The sequence below is a fragment of the Diadema setosum genome, chromosome 13 (genome assembly GCF_964275005.1).
Source record: "Diadema setosum chromosome 13, eeDiaSeto1, whole genome shotgun sequence".
Taxonomy (NCBI): domain Eukaryota; kingdom Metazoa; phylum Echinodermata; class Echinoidea; order Diadematoida; family Diadematidae; genus Diadema; species Diadema setosum.
The window spans coordinates 1,553,726-1,573,943 of NC_092697.1; the positions used below are offsets into that span (position 1 = coordinate 1,553,726).

Genomic DNA, 20,218 nt, shown 5'->3' on the forward strand with positions numbered 1-20,218 from the left:
CGTACGCGTCCGTCCGATTTTTTCAAATTTTCAAAAAATGCTCCAAATGGTCTGAAACGTGTGCAAAAAATTTTGAGCTCGATTTGAGCATACAAATATATCAACGCGCGCGTACGCGCACATTTTCAGAGTATAGATGAATTTTGAGAAGATGAGTAGAATCAACTTGATTCGAACTATATGTGACGTAAATTTCACTGAAAAATTCCATTCCATTAATGAGATATGAATGAGAATGTGTTTTCATATATTGACGTCATAGTGACGTCACGGTCGACTGATCACTATGATTTTACTTGATGGGTCGTCTTTGGGACACGATACATATATGGTATGATTTTGACATTGATATGAAGAGGACTTTCTGAGCTAACCTCTACACAACATTTGAGGAGAAAGAACTTTTTTTTCTGACAACGGGAAGTTTAACACTAGACTTGGAATTTGTCAAGACTGACAAATTAGGTGATCCGATTTTTTTTTAATTAATGATTCGAGTCCTGATCGCAATAGGCATGACCATATAGGTTTCATCTGTGTTTAGAGACATTGGACGTGTGATATTTGGATTCTCATTTAGAAAAGAGAGTCAGGTCAGCTATCTTTGTTACCAAATTCGGTATACACTATAACGAAGATACAGAATGAAGTATATTTGACCATTGACCCAACTTTGCACAGCCAAGATGGCATCTGAGCAAAAAGTGGTTATTTTGTGAAATGATTCTTGTAACATGGCCTTTGCGTGTGCAAAATATGGGAAAGATAGGACATGTATTCACCAAGATACAGGTTAAAACATTTATGACCTTTGACCCTAATTTACATACCCAAGATGGTGTCTGATCAAGTAGTTGTTATTTTATGAAATAATGTACGTGACATAAATTAAACATGTGCAAAATATGGGGATGATAGGGGCTGTTTTTCTTGAGTTATTGCAAAGAAAGTTGCAGAGAGAAAGAAATATCTCAATACATCGAAGATAAGTTTGATGTCAACCAAGTTTTTTGACGTGATCTCGGCGTCGTATGAAAAAATGGAGAATCACTGATGATAGCCCAAAGTCTCAGCTACAATATATTAAAATCTGGGAGAAATTTACAGAAGAGTAAGTGAGGTAGTGCTCGATAAAGACCGTCATGTCAATTTTCATTTCCAGAAAAATTCCCTCCCATAGAGATAACACGTAAACTGGTTAAATTTGACAAGGTTACATTATATCCATTTTCAAGTGGTGAAGACATCATCCGATTAAAACTTTGATTAACAAAACTTAAAGAGTATTACATTGGCTACAACATACTAATATCTGGAAGAAATTCACCGAAGGGTAATTGAGCTAGTCGTCGATAAAGACAATCATGTCAATTTTCACATCTAGAAAAATTCCCTCCCATAGAGATAACACGTCATAATGAAGATAAAGAAAGAAGTACATATGACCTTTGACCCTACTTTGCACAGACAAGATGGCGTCTGAGCAAAAAGTGGTTATTTTGTGAAATGATTCTTGTAACATGGTCTTTACGTATGCAAAAGATGGGAAAGATAAGACATGTATTCACCAAGATACAGGATGAAACATTTTTGACCTTTGACCCTAATTTACATACCCAAGAAGCTGCCCGATCAAGTAGTTGTTATTTTATGAAATAATGTACGTGACATAAACTAAACATGTGCAAAATATAGGGCTGATAGAGCTTGTTTTTCTTGAGTTATTGCAAAGAAAGTTGCAGAAAGAAAGGAATATGAAAATACATGGAAGATAAGCTTTAATTTCAACCAAGTTTTTGGGCATGATGCCGACTCCGTATGAAAAAACGAAGGGCACACTTACGATAGCCCAAAGTCTCAGCTACAACATACTAAAATATGGGAGAAATTCACCGAAGCATAAGTGAGCTAGTGCTCGATAAAGATAGTCATGTCAGTTTTCATTTCCAGAAAAACTGCACTCCCATAGAGATAACACGTAAACTGGTCAAATTTAACAATGTTACTTTTAATCCCTTTTTACGAGGTGATGCCGTCATCCAATCAAATTGTTGTTATTATATATCTGAAAGAGCATTTAATAAGCTACAACATATTGAAATTTAGACGAAAATCAACTAAGAATAAGTGAGATATACTTGAATGAACTTGAAATTTGATGACGTCATTTTGAAAATTTACTTTTTTAACTTTATTAAGAAATTTGATATATTTTAATCATTTTTCCAGCATTGCCAACCCATGAAATGACTTGTACAACTCATCAGCTTTCAGAATATGTAAAGAAAATGGGGGGTCACCGTCCATCCTGACGAGTAAAATCGGATTTAAAATTGGCGTTTTTTTGGCATCGTTGCACTGTATATCGCCATTGACGCGCGCGCGGAATTTCAACTTTGACGGGCCCGTATGACGTCATATTGAGTCGGATTGACTTAAAACTTGGTAGAAATATTCCTTGACATTTTAGGCATACGATAAGTGTGAAAAAACGGGAAATTTCCATTGCATATGAGCTGTGTGTGCGAATATGTGCGCGCGCGTACGCGTCCGTCCAATTTTTTCAATTTTTCAAAAAATGCTCCAAATGGTCTGAAACGTGTGCAAAAAAAATTTGAGCTCGATTTGAGCATACAAATTTTTCAACGCGCGCGTACGCGCACGTTTTAAGAGAAAATATGAATTTTGAGAATATGAGTAGAATCCGCATAACTTGAAATATATGTGACGTAAATTTCATTGAAAAATTCCATTCCATTGATGAGATATGATTGAGAATGTGTTTTCATATAATGACGTCATAGTGACGTCACGGTCGACTGATCACAATGATTTTATTAGACCCGTCGTCTTTGGGACATGATACATATATGGTATAATTTTGACATTGATAGGAAGAATACTTTCTGAGCTAATCGATACACAAAATTTGTCCAGAAATAAAGAAAGAAGAAGAAGAATAAGAAGAACCACCAACAAAGAATCCGTACAGATACAGAAGGTGATCCGAGAGGATACTCGGATCACCTAATGATGATGATAAATAGAGAAGCACTCTGAGAGGGCAGGCCTCCGCCAAGCAGCTCATTTCCACCACCGATCTTGTTCTTCCATAGAGATTAGTGATATCCACTCATACACGTAAATACATGCTAAAAATCGCCTGATTTCCCAATATATACCAGTAGAAGCCTTTTGTTACATCATCAACTTTCAGCTGCATGGCACCTCACCGACCTGGCAAAAAGTAGAGCATATACTTTAGTGCATGTACGCAAACTTTAAATATGTGCGGCTTGAACTCCCAAATTCATTGACCCTACCTGCCAAAATATCCAAAATCCTTCATGGAATCCATAAAAATTCCCAGATAACTATCAAAATTGAATCATCCGTTCCTTCTGTCATTCTCAAGTTTTCCTGTGAGACTAATTTAAATGTGGACTGGATTTCCCCTTTAAATGATTCCACAGAGGATGACTGGCAAACAGTAACAAGGATATCATTCTAAGCTTTTGGTCCAATGTGGGAAAAAGAATGAGTTCTGATGAACTCATTCTTTAGTTCATGTAAATGAAATGTAAAAGAACTGAATGATCAAAAATTTTCAGGACAGTTTATAGCAATAAAAAAAAAAAAAATCTGAAGATACAGGACAAAATTTCTTTCTTTCTTTGTAATGTGGTTGCTAATTGAGTTGACATGATACAGGTACATATATTGTACATGCATGTGCAGTGGAGATTCCATATATTGCGATCACATGGTACTTGTACCAGGACCAGTATGGAAGGGTAGTGAAATGGTAGTGAAAGGTAACCAAGGGCAGATCCTGGAATTTCATAGAGGGGGGAGATGATGCGAAGAATATTTTTGGTGCTACTTCTGGGTTTCATCTCATTTTTTTCTTATTGTCTCTTTTGTTTTAACAAAAAATAACGAGGGTGCGCGCACCCAGTGCGCCCCCCTCTAGAACCGCCACTGGTAATTGTCAGTGGTGAAGGGTATTTGAATGGTGGGCTCCTAGGGGTTAGTGTTATACCCATATGTCGAGATATGTTTGCCTTTTTACAGATATAAGTTCTCAAAGACCACAATTAGATACACTGGAGCAAAATGCCCGAATGAGTTATACCAGCTTTTATTAAAGAGAGTCCGACACTGTCATGTTTAAAATGCAAATACCCAATATTTTTAATGCAAAGTGCAATTGAATAATTACTGTAATAATTTTGCCACTTTTTCCCCTTTTTTATGCCTCCGCCACGAAGTGGTGCCGGAGGCATTATGTTTTCGGGTTGTCCGTCCGTCCGTCCGTCCGTCCGTCCGTAATGAATTTTGTGGACAAGGTAACTATCGAAACCTGTTGAGGTATCCTAATGAAACTTGGCATGTATGTGTATTAGGGGGTGAAGTTGTGCCTATCAACTTTTGGGTGTACATGCTCAAGGTCAAAGGTCAAAAGGTCAAGGTCAAATACATAAAATTTCACTATTTCCACCATATCTATTGAATGCCTGAAGATATTTTCTTGAAACTTAGTGTATACATGTATTACCCAATTAAGATTCTCTGGTGAAAGTTTGGGTCATGAGGTCAAAGGTCAAAAGGTCAGGGTCAAATACATAAAATTTCACTATTTCCACCATATCTATTGAATGCCTGAAGAGATTTTCTTGAAACTTAGTGTATACATGTATTACCCAATTAAGATTCTCTGGTGAAAGTTTGGTCATGAGGTCAAAGGTCAACAAATACATAAAATTTCACTATTTCCACCATATCTATTGAATGCCTGAAGATATTTTCTTGAAACTTAGTGTATACATGTATTACCCAATTAAGATTCTCTGGTGAAAGTTTGGGTCATGAGGTCAAAGGTCAAGTAAAAATATTAAAACTTCTTTTTTTTCTCCGTACCTTGGAAAATTGTTCAAGGTATCTTCATGGAACATAGTATATACATGTACTGACTGGAAGTGATTATCTAGAGAATGTAGGGTTCATGGGGTCAAAGGTCAGGGGTCAATGGTCAAGTGCAAGACTTCAAAATTTTACTATTACCCTCATATTTATGCAATGCCAGCAGGGTTATTTTTTACACTTGGTGTATGCGTGTGTAACCTAATAGAAATTCTCTGGAAAGTTTTTTTTTTTCTCTTTTTGCCTCAAAGGTCAAAAGGTCAAAGATCAAGTGAAAGTGCTGAACTAACTTTTTCCTCCATATCTCGGAAGTGGCTCAAGTTACCTTGAAACTTAGTACATATTATGCATGTTCTACCTGAAAGTAATTATCTTATGAATTTTAGGGTCAAGGGCCAGATGAAAATGGTAACAATTTACTATTCAATTCAGAAATTTCACTTTTTCTCCACACCTGTACCTTGAAAATTACTCAATGCCTAAATGTATGAATGGGTCAAAGTCAAGTTAAAGTCCTTAAATCCCTAGATACATGCTCTCTTATTCATCCAATTAAACCTACGTCAAGGAAGGTGAACATTCAACACATTTGTGACAAACTTGTCTTTCCAATATTTTGCCAATTTTGTGAAAATGTAATCACACAGTGTCCACATGTACTATCTAGACCTATTGGGAAAATCATGCATTATGGCGGAGGCATACCAGTCGCCAAAGCGACATTTCTAGTTATTGTTGTGATGTTTCTTTGTTGTTTTTGTTCCTTGATGTAAATTTGATGGAAATTGCGACCTATTTATTGATTGTAAGGGAATCGGTCTCGATAGGCTTCATATGGCCTTTACTGATCCCTCACATGCTATGTTTGTACATATTTCTCTTCTGTTCTATTGTGAACGTGATGTTTATTTTTAGCATGTGAAATTAAATTTGAATTTGAATTGAAAGTGTTAATTGTCATTTTTTTGTTTGTTTTTCCCCCACCTTACATGTTCTGTTGTAGGCGTATCAGTGGCCCGGATTGGTGGTTGGTTGGAATTAAGACACCAAATTGGTGTTAGTGATCAGAAAAGGGAGATATACCATCTTCCAGATTAGCAGATCTTTTTATGTTTAGGTCTCCGCTGCACTGTGTTGTATGATGTTGTTTTGTGTTGAATGTGTGTGTGGCATGTGGCATGCTGTAATAGCATACTTATTCTTAAACTGGGTATGCGATCAAACTACTGTACATTATCACACTGTATACACTATACCTCCAACTTCACAATGATGGGATCTGCCTTCTATACTGTAGCCAATCAATATAGAGCAAGTTGATCAGCCACCTAGCCGCTTAATTGGCTCCAGGGGTCAATCATCTATGGTGTGATTTGGAGATCTTCCATGGTCCCTTTTTTATATGTTTTTGCAAATTCCCTTTGGCCAAGGCTCAATCTTGCAAGCTGCTTTTGGGGGACGAGGGGGTGCATGCTTTTGTTTTTATTTATTTTTTTATTTTTTTTTTTTGGTACCGGTATTCTTTCATTGATCATTTATAATCATTTTGATCTGGTTGATTTGTTGTACGCTGTGATGCAATCTTCTGCTTCTGCATCTGCTTCAGAACAATCTTCTTTGAAATAATAGCGATCAGCGTCACCTGAGCTACCACTTGGTATGAAAAGTTAGTTTGCAGGCACAAACCCATGTTTTTCAAAGAAAAAGTCTGCATTTGCCAAGACTATTACACACACCACTGGCACTGCTACAACCACCAGTGCCAGTGGTGCATGTAGTAGTCTTGGCGCGCGCAAACTTTTTTATGACCAACAAGGTCTTGGTCACAACTAGAGTGGCCATTTTTACATAGTTAGTTTTCAAGTTTGAGACATTACTCCTGAACCAAAAATGGTACTGACCCCTAACTTTCTCAAAATATTAATTACCGGGTATATGTTAGACAAAATTCTTGAAACATTTCAAGATAATCCTTCAGTCTTTCTCTGATTTATGCTGAATCAAGCATTTTCATGATTTTCCTTTTTTCAGAAAAATAAAAAAAGGAGTGTTTTTTCCTTGAAATCTCAATCCATTTTTTTTTGTAGGTAGACCAGTGGAATGTTGTTTGTTACAATAAAAACTTGAAAATAAGCCATGGTCTACTTATAGTTTGTAGAGGGAGTGGACCTCGACCTCTGTTTTTAGCTTTCTGTCCCCCGGTTGTGAGAATAATGTCAGAAGGAGAGAGAGAGATGCAGAGTAGAAAGAAGAAATATGTGCAATGCAGAGAGAATAAGTTGGAAAGAGAAAGATGGATAATCATTACATGTATCATATATATATATATGGTTACTGACTGCGCACAGATAAGGCTGCATGTACAACCGTACATGTAATGCCTTCGCATGGTGAATGTAGTTTGTTTGAGAGGTCATGCAAGAAGGGGGAAGTTTCAGGGATGTACTAAATGCACCCAGTTTTTCTCAAATTTACATTGTATTTACTTTCAATTTTTCGGGGGAGGGGGTGGTGTTTTCATTTTGAATGTGCACAGCTAAATTCCGATCCGTCGCATCCAAACTGAACGTAACAACAGAGGGCGCTCCACTAATCACTCACTCGCCGCTCATCATCGGTGGCCTACACTACAGCAGGACGTAATGGAGACCACAACGACACTGAAATAATGTAGATTCTACAATCTCTACTGGAGTTCGGTTCGGTGCTGTACAGAAGAAAATGTAATGTCGAATCCAGTGGAACAGGGAGATGGTGAGTATTCACGTAAAATGCCTGACAATACCCCTTCCTCTAAAAATATGTTAAACAGGCGGACGACGTACCGTAGATGGTACCGGCTCGTGCATCGCGCCGCCTGGGGCGCTAATCCGGTCCGGGACCGTATGCTGTCGTGTCTGCCGGAGCAGCGGCGTGTAGTGGGATGTAGAGTGCGTACATGCGTTCCACCATCACCAGCAGCAGCACCATACCAAGCACCAATTAAGCAAGAAGAAGGTGCCGAGCTAACTGTTAGACCGATAACTCTGTCCCTTGTTTAGACATATATAGTGGCCCGTTAGACCCACAAATATACGCCCTGATAATACTAAAGGATTAGGAATCGCCCACAATGCACAAATCACGTGATGTTAGATCGTAGTTTAACGCCATAACGGTCGTTAGATTCTTACATAGTAACAACATGAATCTTAATGTTCTTAGAAACCATAAGGCATAAATAGGAAAACAATCTCTTGTCTTGTTATTATGTTAGTCACCATGCTAGAAAAAATAATGAAGGAATTTTCAACCACAATATATGTAGGGTCCAAGTTCAGTGGGGTTTTAATATTGCGGCCTGGTGGAGACTAGTTTCTCTGTCTAACAAAAGGAGTATGAAACTCTTGGATCCTACCGAACAGTGTGTTAAAACTTGTGTAAATTAAAATTTCAATCTCTAACCTTGATGCATTGGTCGGTCGCAAATTCTGATCTATTGATCACCTTAATGTTGGTCTGAAATCTTTCAAGTAGAACCATGTAGGGCCTACATAGAGTTTCTAGTACATTGTAATTTGTATGTTGATTCTAATTGCAAGAAAAGTGGGTTAGACATGCAATGAAAGTTAACTTAAAAGGGAGGGCATTGAAACCCCCCCCCCAAAAAAAAAAAACAAAAAAAAAACAAAAAAAAAAACAAGCAAGCAAGCAGCAATACACGAAGTCTTCATTTCTGTACTTGTTAATGTTATGTTAATGTTAGCGAGTGTTACAAATGTGTATACATTTTTGGTTTTAGATAACTTTCATTGCATTTTTTTGAATTGTATCCCCCCCCCCCCCATCACAAACACACAAACGCACACATGCATGAATGCATGCACAATTACACAGTCATGCAGCACACCATGTTAAATGCATACCGCCAATCTCTGCACACACTGCATGCTGCCACACACTCGGGATAGGTCTACTTCAGGTAGGTAGGCATACCTACAGTACATTAACAAGCTAAAAACAGTTGTACTGTTTGTACATTTATGTTATATTGGATGGCTATGAATGGGATACCAGGGAATATTGCATGATTAGGGCCAATATTGCACGAATCGAAGATGAGTGCAATATTGGCCCTAACGAGTGCAATATTCCCTGGTAGTCCATGAATCAAGGCCATCCAATATAATTATTATCATCTATACAATCAAGTAGAGCACAAAATTACCCGGCTTCTACTCGTCTTTGAAGTTGACTCGGCAGTCACATCCCAGCGCTGAAAAGGGGAAGCCCCTAAAACTGCGTACATGAAACAAACAACTAGCAAGATGCTTGCGCGCTTGTGAATTGTAAGAAAAACGACGCGCACTAGTAGCAAGCGTTTGCGCATTCAGCAAGCGCTCGCGCAATAGACGAGACAGAATTGAATATGGTATAATCTTGAACGGCAAGTAACAACGATAGCCTATGGGGAACTAATACGTTGGCCTATGCGTTTCGTTCAATATGCTCTGATATTGAACGGTAAAAATTGAGCGGACTACAATACACGTTTTTAATGCGCCGCTAAAACGTCCTATATAGATGATAATTATATAATATTGGATGCACTTGAGTGGTATATCAGATATATTGCAATATTCATGTTGATGAATGCAATATATCTGATATACCACGAAAGAAATCCAGTATTATTATTATTATACATACAAACCACTTTCCACACATACAAACCACTTTCCACGAATTTCAAAAAAAAAATGAAAAAGGGTTTCACTCACCATTATATTGTTTACAAAATCTAACCTTTCAACTTTGTATCATGGACGTGTATCTACGCACAGTACTGTACAGTACAGTACATGCATATCAGCGAGCGACTGCCGCAGAGAGCACAGACGATTTACGTGTACTCCTATGGCATTTCTCAACCTCATCGCGCAATGCCACTGCACTTTGCTTTCTTTGCAAGCGATACTGCGCACGCGTATAAAGAAACATTTGAGTGCGATATTGACAGCAGAGTGCAATAGTGGAAACAATATTGTACTCTTTTTCTCCATTGATACGGGTAACGTAAAATGTATAGGACAGGTATTATGCTAACAGTATTGTATGTCATTGAGCAAACCCCTTGCAGGAATATTGATACATGGTTTTATTGTATCGAAAAAGTGGCTTGTATGTATAATAATTGTGGATAATATTTGAGAAATTTTTTCTACATTATTGGGGGTTGCTACATTATGTGGGCGATGTCCAATTTCTAGTTTGTTATAGGTGATTCTCTACATTGGGGTTTGATGTATTTCTACATTTTTAATAGTGGATGTTTTGTGGATTTAGCAAGGCTTCTTGTTACATTCGATACTAACCTATACCAATGATACCTGTCTCTTCTTTTTGGGCTTCTTGAATATTCAATGTTGGGACATGTAGCATGGTCAACCCCCAAGTAGACATTTACTCGGGGACTGACCATATTACATGATGCAGGACCTACCGATGTTACATAGGAAGCCCAACAAGAAAGGCAGATACGGTACCATCGATCTACAGTAGTACCAACCGTACAGCTAACAAGAGGCGGATTCAAGTTTATTCACTTTTCATAGCTCTTCTTTCATTCTGTAGCAACTAGAACATTTGAATGATACATGTGTCCGTTAACATGAGAACAACAAACATGGCTGTTATTTAAACCCTTATTTATAGTAGACCTTTGTAAGTGGATAGCTGCATTGCCACTTTGCTAGCAAGTAAAGAAAAGAAGAAAGATGAGGCGACCCTAGAATAGCAAAGCTTGTAAGGGTCCTCATAATTGTCAACTCAATAGTATGCAACAAATGATTACCGGTAAATGCTTCCATAACAATTGAATTTAGACCTATAGATCTACTGTATAACAAGCAATTATTAAAGCAAAGAGGTATGGACAGAAAACTCTTATTTTAAAAGGTACATAAAACAAAAACAATCACAGATAAATTAAAAAGAAGAAAGATTGAACAAGAGCAAATGATTTGTGAACCAATAATGAGGGGAAAAGAAAGATAAGTTGGCAACAACACAAGTATGGAAGCAGAAGAAAGTCTACAGTGCTTTACACAAATGTATTGCTCGAGTGCTAAGCTAGCTAAATGATGCATGGCTTTCACTTACCGTACTGTAAAAGTGGAAATTTTCGCGCAACCAGAAACTAGCGCGAAAATAAAAGCACGCAAATGTTTTTGCTTGCCATGTGTTCATGTGCGTGATGTCTTGATTCCATGGAATTAAAAAGAAGCGAAACTCTTCTGACCCGACCAAGCTCGAAAAATTGGACGCGCGAAAATATCCACTTCTACAGTACTTACATGTATGTACCCCATGGTCTGAGCTGTATACCCTGTAGCGTGAGCAGGTTGCGGTGGTTGAAAATTTTCTAAACAGAGCTGTTTGTCGGATTGCTTTTCTTCGGATGTTGCCTCCATACTTCACAGAAAGTACATACGTAGGCCATTTCACCCATTAGCCCTCCTGACCATTGTTACAGTACAGCCTAATGGTAAATTCTAGAGGATGGAATAGCATTTATTCTACTTGTCCAGAACACAAGATTTGTAATCATGAAAATGTGAAAGTGGTGTTTTTTTTTTTCATCATCTTCTGTGCCTCATGTATAGAGTGTAACAGTCCACATTTATTTCCAGTCCTGTGCACATTGTCTCGGGGGGAAAAAGAAGATCTTTCAAAGAACAGTATGTGGTTTTAAAAAAACAACAACAACAATCATCCTTATTAAAACTGAGCTAACTATTTTCAAATTACTTTGTTTCATATTCAGGAGCCCCCAATATCTGGGAGATCCTACTCAGGAATGCCACTCACAACTCCATTGCAGCACTATTCATGTCAGAGAGCAAGGCAGTGGGTGAGAGGTTGCTGGTCCACAATGCCTCTGACAAAGGTGAGTGACCTTGTTGCCTTATGTTATTCCAGGGATCCCTGGATGGACCAAAAAAAAACAACAACAAAAAAAAAAAAAACAGTGCAGTTTATGGGGAGACAAAATTGCAATTTGGTGATCATTTGACCAATTGAGTTATCTGGGTAAAAATCTGGTCTCAGTCTGGTTCACAATATTACTGAATGTTGGATTTGTACTTTCCCCATCAAAACACCCCCTTTTCTTTTCATTTCTTGAATGTAATACTAGCAAATTATTCACCTGACCCTAACCCTAGTCTTACTCTAACCTTATCACTAACCAGTATTTAGCCTAGGGGGTATTGCCCTTGGGGGTAATTGCCCTGATACGCTGAAATTGGGTTTACATAACGGTATCATTGATAATGCATATGTTGCTTAAATGTGTTTTGTGTCTTATGGCTTAGTACTCATAAAAAGCATTAATGCAAGTTTAACGTCCGTGTAATACTGTACGAGCTGAATTTTTCACGAATTTTGCGAATCGCCTTTGAACCGTGAAAATAACAACTCGCAAATAACTAAGTTCAGTTAGACCCTCACAACCTCGAAATTAACAGCACGCGAAAATGTCCTCCAAGTAGCAATTCGCGAAAATATCTGTACGCGAAAATTTCAGCTCGTACAGTATATTGTCAACCTTGCCTCAGTTGATTTCACATAAGTTCAAAAATTGGCAAAGTCAAGGGAAAATTCAACATACAAAGAAAACATGAAGTCATATTTATATATTCACAGACACAAGTTATCCTTGTAACAGGATATTAAACAGAAACTGCAGCACTAAAAAAATACACACAAACAAAAACCTACTTACCTTCATGCTTCTATATTTGAGAAGTTTCTTTCATGAAGTTAAAAACATCTTCCTTATTAAATTTCCTTTCCAGAACCATCCCAAATGTGACGCTTCTCTTACTGATATTTTAGTCAATTTAAGTAATGTGCTTTTCAGGTGTTTACAAGGTTGACTTATGTTGCAATATATACAAACTTTGTGCTCACTGAACATTTTGCAGCAAAGCATGTATAAAAGCAAAGTGCTTATGATTGCCATGTAATGTAAGGTTATGCACGGAGTCGTAAAATCAGTGATAAATTAATATAGTGATTTCTACTGGCAAAGTTTCAGCCTTAAAGATGGCCTTTCATTTTTGCATTCCTTCCCAAATAGCACAGAACATGATACATTCCACCAGAATGACAAGACTATTGCAAATCTATAACATTTCTGTGATATTTGAAGGTTCCATTAAAATTCAAATAATGCACCAAACGCTCACCATAACGTATTCTGTGTACTAGGCACAGCTGCATACATTAATCCTCCTGTGGTTGTAATATGATACTTATACTTCGAACAACAGATATGCATGTTAAAGCTGTCAGAAAAGAAGAATTCACTAGCTTCTCTTACTTTGTTATCAATGGCAAATAACAACACACCACTTACATGAACTACATGTACAACTAAGTGCATCACACAGGTCTGTAAAACTAGATTGGTATTTAGATTTGTAATTTTTGCGAAGTTCGCAAAAATTATTCAAATCTTAACGGTCAATTTAACTAAACAAATAAAGACCCTCTTGAGTTCAACATTAACAGGAGGTTTCCAAATAGTGTTTTCTTCAATACCGAAGTGTTCTCACCAATTTTTCAAAAATTTGCATGCAAAAGGGATTGGCTGTCTTTAAAGGTCCTGTTTACCTTTGGGAACAGTGATTTTAAAAATTCTCAAGATATCACATTTGATGCATATGTGTAGGTCTGTTGTATCACAAAACATCCTACATATGTACCATATGAAATGTTCCCAATAAAGCCTAAAATATAAGGAGATATCAGTATGTTTCTCATTAAACCATAACTGTAGACGGTTTAGTCTGGCAACATTTTTATTATAGATATTGTTCACATTTTATCTATTTAACAATACTTAACATTGATTATACGGATTTAAATTTTTACAGTGATTGTTTCTACCCTGAACTCACATTTTGGAACCATTTTAAAGCGCTGATGCTGCTTTCTTGTTTCATCTGCAAATGGTAAATTATGCCTTTAACATTCATCTGACAGAAATAAATTTATGCTTCTGTCACTCTGTCTTGGTATCTTGACGTATTAAAGACCAAAAGGCTGTTGCTCATTTCCTGTACCACACGGGAGCTGTAAGCATTCAAGTACAGTCAGCAGTGGAAGAGAACAAGTCTAAAATCACAGGTCAGTACTGTAATGTTGTCATCTCCACAATATTTATTGTTTTTCTCCTTTGTATTCACTAGCATCCATATCTCTTGTCTCCCATCATCATTTCCATCAGTCTGAACTGTTAGTTGTCCATGTCGAAATGACTCAATTAATTTGCGTAAGTCAATTAATTTCATTAATTTCAAGTGACTAAGTCCTGGGTTTTTCTCTATTCGATGAAGTTAGTTTTCAAACTTTTAACCTGTGTTTGCTGGTTGACAGTCAGGATAAGCTGCTACATGCTGTTACCTCATGACAGCGAAGAGATACTAGTTATGACTACATGACATCATATACCCAGACATGTTCCAGAAGTCGAAGGAGAAACAGCAGGGCAAGTTTCTTGATCTTTTTGAGCTTAATGGGTAACTATGCTTAAATGAACTGTCGACACCAGGAAATGAATGGTCAGCCTGCTTTCATGTGACCTATCCACTGCATAAACTTCTCAAGAAGGGCACGAGTTTCAAGATTGCCTCGAAGTGGATCCTTGTGACAGAGATTGTTACCAGAGAAGAATCCAGCACTAGGACCTTGGGCACAGAAATCAAGGTCTCAATCAGGAAGGTCATCAGTTGTGACCTGACATGTAGCCAAACCTCTGAAACCCAACATTGCCAGGGATATTCAAAGAGCCTGGGAATGCCTCAAGAATATCTGAGATACCATAGTGCAACCTGCTGACAAAGACCAAAGTACTATGGTATTGAATGCCAGCAACTACAAAGGGAAGATGACAGACTCCTGTCAACGGACACCGCGAGATTCAGAATGACATTACTCCAGACGCCCTCTCCCGAAAAAACTCACAGCCCCCTTGATTTGGCTACAGAAGAAAGGAAGCTTAGACAACAGCACCTGTATACTGCAGATTGCATAGCAAAACAGAATCAGCCACAGAGAATCTATGGTCTGCTCAGGATTCACAAGCAGTTCATTCCACTCCACCCCATAGTGTCATGCTTAGGATCATTTGCATGTGATCTGTCCCACTTCCTCGCCCAAGTTCTTGCGCTGCTCACGGCATGAACGGATTACACTGTCCGCAGCACCCAGACTGAGCCGACATGAATTGCATACACACAGCATGGCACTGGTATACCAAAAGAGTGAGGGCAGCCATCCAGATTTGACTCAGAAAAGGCAATATCAATAGGGATATGCCCATTGGGTTCCCCTGAATCATAGATGTGCTGTATTTACCTTCACCAACACAACAAAATTCCATCAGCATTAAGGCAGATCTGATGAGATTCCACCTCCAACGTTCGCAAAGAAGCTGATTAGCTAGACTGTCAACCAGTGGACACAGGATGGTGTACTAACCTACCTGCCCCAGTTGGCAGTGGGCTCCCAACTAGGTCTGCAAAAAACTTGCATGTACCATCCATCATGTTTCATTGTACCTGACAAAGATCAGTAGCAGCGAGCTAAGCATCGTACTTCACACCTATGATTTCTTCATGGGACAAACGATTATCTTTACCCCAGATACACTGTGATGATCAATGTTTTCAGTAGTGTCGTGAAGTTTAATGTCAGTGTTCTGTGAATATTTGAATGGTATGTTGTTTATTGTTTGTTAATCTCTCCAGGTTTTGCTCCTGCCAGTAAGGACAGCAGGCAAAGGATATCTACTGGAGTTGATGTTAAGATTGAGACCAAAGATGACAATCCAGGAGTAACTGTACAGTCAAGTGTTGAATATCCCACCAACCCTCCTGGGGCTTCTATGAGAGATGGTAGTGGTGCTATGGATGATGATGCCAGTGATGACAATGGCTATGCTCTCTGGGATCAAGACCTTCTAAGTGAGGAGGAGGCAACCCCACAAGAGAATGCTGAGGGAGAGGATAGAACTGACAAAGGGCAGGAGTGCCAAAGCTGCCATGCCTGGTTTAGGCACACCTGGGACTGGGATATTCATCGATTGCAATGTCCTGCGCAGCGTGTGCCATCAGTCTTTGCTTGCAACCACTGTGGCCATATTCGCAAAAAAAGGGAAAGTATGATCACACATCTCCAAAAGGCGCATAATTTTCCCTTTGGAGAGATACTAGCAAAACTCCAGGATCTCAAGATTCCTCTGAGCGATATACCCTATAAGAAGAGCCAGATCTATACAGTCAGGAAGTCAGGCCGAAGAGAGCAGATGAAGACCTATGCTTGTGATCACTGTGACTTTACTCACAAAGGCCAGAAACCTATCATCAGACATCTACAAGAGGAGCATGAGTTAACTCTTGCAGAGACACTGTCAAAGTACCGAGAACTTGAGGTTCATGGGAAGAAGGATAAGACCAGCAAACGACGGTCAAAGCGGGCGCTGAAGTCACGTAAACTGGACAGGCTTGGAAAGAAAAGGAACATAAAGAATGCTAACAAGAGGAAAACTGCTAGATCATCTAGGAACTGTGGAAGAAACTCTCCCTCAAGCACTAGTCAGCTAGAGGAGTGTACTGATATGGACATCTTGATGGACTTGACTTGGAAAGATACGATACAACACCATGAGACAGCTACTGATGAGAAAGATGATTGTGGGAGAGTACCACGAGAGAAAATAAACTTGCGCACACTATCCATAAAGCTTCAAGACATTAGAAAGACAAACGGAGATACTACTTTTGAAGCCAACTCCCAAATGGAAGAATCAGCAGGAGAGGCAGTTGGGCACACTGCAGATATTGCTCTCTCCACCACAGAGCATGGGGATGTGAACAAGGAAATGGAGGCAAAGCTGGAAGAAAGCGAAGACAAGGAACAAGCACAAGCAAGTGAAGAAAGTGATGACATGGAAAAGGCACAAGCACGTGAAGAAAGTGAAGACAGGAAACAAGCACAAGCAAGTGAAGAAGGTGAAGACATGGAAAAGGCACAAGCAAGTGAAGAAAGTGAAGACAGGAAACAAGCACAAGCAAGTGAAGAAGGTGAAGACAGGAAACAGGCTCAACCAAATGAAGAAAGTGAAGATGGGGAACAGGTGCAAGCAAGTGAAGAAAGTGAAGACAGGAAACAAGCACACCCGAATGAAGAAAGTGAAGATGGGGAACAGGTACAAGCAAGTGAAGAACCAGTTACCAAAATATCCCCCACAGAGTCCACAGAAGGTGTTCAAAGCAGCTCGTCTGAATTCACACAGAATCATGATAAAAATCCCCACCAATGTAGTATTTGTGGTGAACATTTCAAGTCAGATTATTACCGCAGACGACACATCTCTGTTGAACACTTTGGGATGACATATACTTGTAGTACTTGTAACAAGGTATTTGACACTCTCACAAACTACCGGTTACATATCAAATATATGCACAAAAACAGGGCAAATGGCAAAGTTTTTGAATGTGAAATATGCCAAAGAACTTTTCACAATGAGGTAACTTTCATTGCCCATAAATATATACATGGAGACAAATATGCATGTGAAGTATGTGGAAAACCACATGGTTCCCGGAGAGCAATGGAAGCTCATTTAAATCGAGAGCACACAAAGGATAAGTTGTTTTCCTGCGATCACTGCGACAAAGTTTACTATGACCTCAGAACGTTGAAGCACCATATGCGTCTCCACTCTGAACGTCAGTATGAATGTGACATTTGTCACAAAAAGTTCTTTACAAGTTCGGAAGTTATTACTCACAAAAGAAACGTCCACACTGAAAAGTCTCATCTTTGTGAAATTTGTGGCAAGAGCTTCAAATCCAAGGGAATCCTGAGCCAGCATTGTGACAGTGTTCACAGCACGGAGTGCAGATATAAGTGTGATGTTTGTGGCAGAGGCTTCAAGCGAAGCTCGCATCTCTATGCCCATCAGAAGTGTCACACTGATATCAGACCATTCACGTGTGAATTGTGTGGGAAAAAATTCCGCACTACCAGTAACTTGAAGGTGCATACAGACTGGCACAAAAATATTCGGAACCATGTGTGTGAGGCATGCGGCAAGACATTCCTGACGAAAGCAAATCTTGACAAGCATTACTTCACCCACACAGGTAGGAAACCACACCCGTGCACTGAGTGTGAGCAAGAATTTGTTGATCTTCCTAGTCTGAGACACCACCTCCTTAAGAAACATGGTATTCACCTTGAGCGCAAGGTACCGAGGAAATCAGTCCTCCCAACAAATGAACCTCCTCCTACAGAGGGTCTACCCAATACAGAGCAAGAGCCCCAGAGTGAAAGTACATTCAGCACAGTTGGGATGCCATCAACCCCGAGAGCAGTTACGGTGGAACCAGTCCATAGTTCTGTTATCTCTGGTCAACTAGCCCAGTTTGATGTTGTCTCCAGTGCTATGACAGCCAACGGAATAGGTGAGGATGGTCCAAAGATAGTGCAGGTGTCAGAGGATCTCCAGCCCCCAGCAACAACTGCACCGTCACTGCCACAGCATTCAACCAATGTAGATGACAATATGATTGCTACTGAGGCACTGATGCAAATCATTATGTCATAGCACATGGCTAAATAGTGACTTCTGCCCCTCTCAGTGAAAAAGTTTCCAAAGTTACCTTCTTATGCCTCCTTGGTGAAGTCTTTGCAGGAGGCATTATGTTTTCTGGTTGTCTATCTGCCTGTAATTGATTTTGTGGAGAACATAGCCTAGAACCACTTGAGGTATCTTGACATTTAACCCTAACTAGGCCGGGACGTTCCGCGCAATGTATCGCTAACGCGAAAAGCTATCGCCGCGATGTTTCATGACTATTTTCTTTCGAGTCTCCCGCATCTTTTGACACCAAATTTGCGATGCCCGGGTGTGCAATTCTGAAGTTGCGCATAAATATGTTCATGTCAGACGAATAATTGCTCAAGAACGTGAATTCGTGTACAATTTCAATGCAAACTGTGCTTACAGGCAAATTTTATAAAAAGCATGATTATATTGGGGTTTTATTGATCAAAATCAATTAATAACATATTTTCTTGTTCAGAGCAATGTCGTGGACAAGTTTCATCGAAAAAACAGTGAAAAACATTAAGTCGGAAAATACATAAGAAATTTAAAAAACAATAAAATACTTCAGAATTTCTTTCTGATGGCACAATTTTTTTTCTCTTATATTTGCTCAGGACACTAAAAAGAATATTTACACAAAAATGTGCCCATTTTGAGCTTTATTAAGTGATTTTTACCAAATTGTCTGATATCATGCATCATTGTGGTGATAAGCACAATCAGGGTATGCAATCATGACTTTCTCACTTTAAAAAATTGTAACTTCTAAAAGAATGCACCAACTGACTTAAAAATTCACATGCAGCATGCCAAGACATCAGTAATCACATGTGGTAAGACAATAGCTAATTTCTTCTCATTTACTGTTAATTATTAAAGATTAATTACCAAAAAGTCCCCCAAAACCCACGTAATGCGTCAAAAAAAGCGTTTTACAACTTACGTAAAATCAAGATTTGAGGTCCATATTTTAAGTCTACCCCTATGTGTTTGGTATCAAATTAATGGATTTTTTCCTGGCATTGCTTGCATGCAATAAAAAACAGTGGTTCTTTCAGCTGGAGAAAGTTATAAGGTCTGAAGTCCCATCCTGGTAGGAGTGTAATGCTGGCTTATTTTTGTGACATTGTGACCTTTTAACCCATGCTGTACAGCTATACATGGAGAAACAGCTTATTTTTTCGCTTTTCCTGAAAGTACTGAAGACACACTACAATATGGTGTGCTGTTTGCCAATAAATGTTCAGCCAGTTTTGAGTTTTGAGCCATTTTCAAATGCTGAGTAAAATAAGTGTAGCCGTTTTTCAGTACTTTCAGTTAGGTATATCCTGATTTGACTACTTTAAAGAATCTTTTCCCCTTATTGAATATCCTTGTTTTTTTAACCATGAATTGTACATATGTAGAAATCTATTGTGTGAAAATTTTAGCAAATTTGAGCAATAGGAACTTATTTTTTTATATTTTTACAAATTGCTGAGCATAAATAAGACCGATACACGCCCATGTAATACTGCATGAAGGTCATATGATAAGTGTTCCGTGTTCATATTTCAATGCTTGTTCAATTTCTAAAGATATCATAAGCAAAAACATAGTATTTTGGCTTAATATGTCATTGTTTGAGTG

The 20,218-nt window shown here is 38.6% G+C and overlaps 2 protein-coding genes across 2 annotated transcripts in view; both read left to right on the plus strand.

Annotated features, from left to right (window-relative positions):
* LOC140237050 (uncharacterized) overlaps nucleotides 1–17,307 on the plus strand; it is an 87,682-nt gene extending 70,375 nt beyond the window's left edge. Inside the window, exons 4-6 of the mRNA XM_072316991.1 lie at nucleotides 14,005–14,097; nucleotides 15,720–17,179; nucleotides 17,296–17,307. Of these exons, the coding sequence (XP_072173092.1) occupies nucleotides 14,005–14,097; nucleotides 15,720–17,179; nucleotides 17,296–17,307 (1,565 nt within the window). The remainder of the gene's footprint in view (nucleotides 1–14,004; nucleotides 14,098–15,719; nucleotides 17,180–17,295) is intronic.
* LOC140237347 (uncharacterized) lies at nucleotides 17,105–18,865 on the plus strand. Its single transcript, XM_072317284.1, has one exon. The coding sequence runs from the start codon at nucleotides 17,363–17,365 to the stop codon at nucleotides 18,584–18,586; it is 1,224 nt and encodes a 407-aa protein (XP_072173385.1). The 5' UTR covers nucleotides 17,105–17,362; the 3' UTR covers nucleotides 18,587–18,865.
* The last annotated feature ends 1,353 nt before the right edge of the window (nucleotides 18,866–20,218 follow it).

Bases quoted from the DNA above. Each gene is read 5' to 3' on its own strand.
- LOC140237347 (XM_072317284.1), top strand. From the start codon at position 17,363: ATGACATATACTTGTAGTACTTGTAACAAGGTATTTGACACTCTCACA.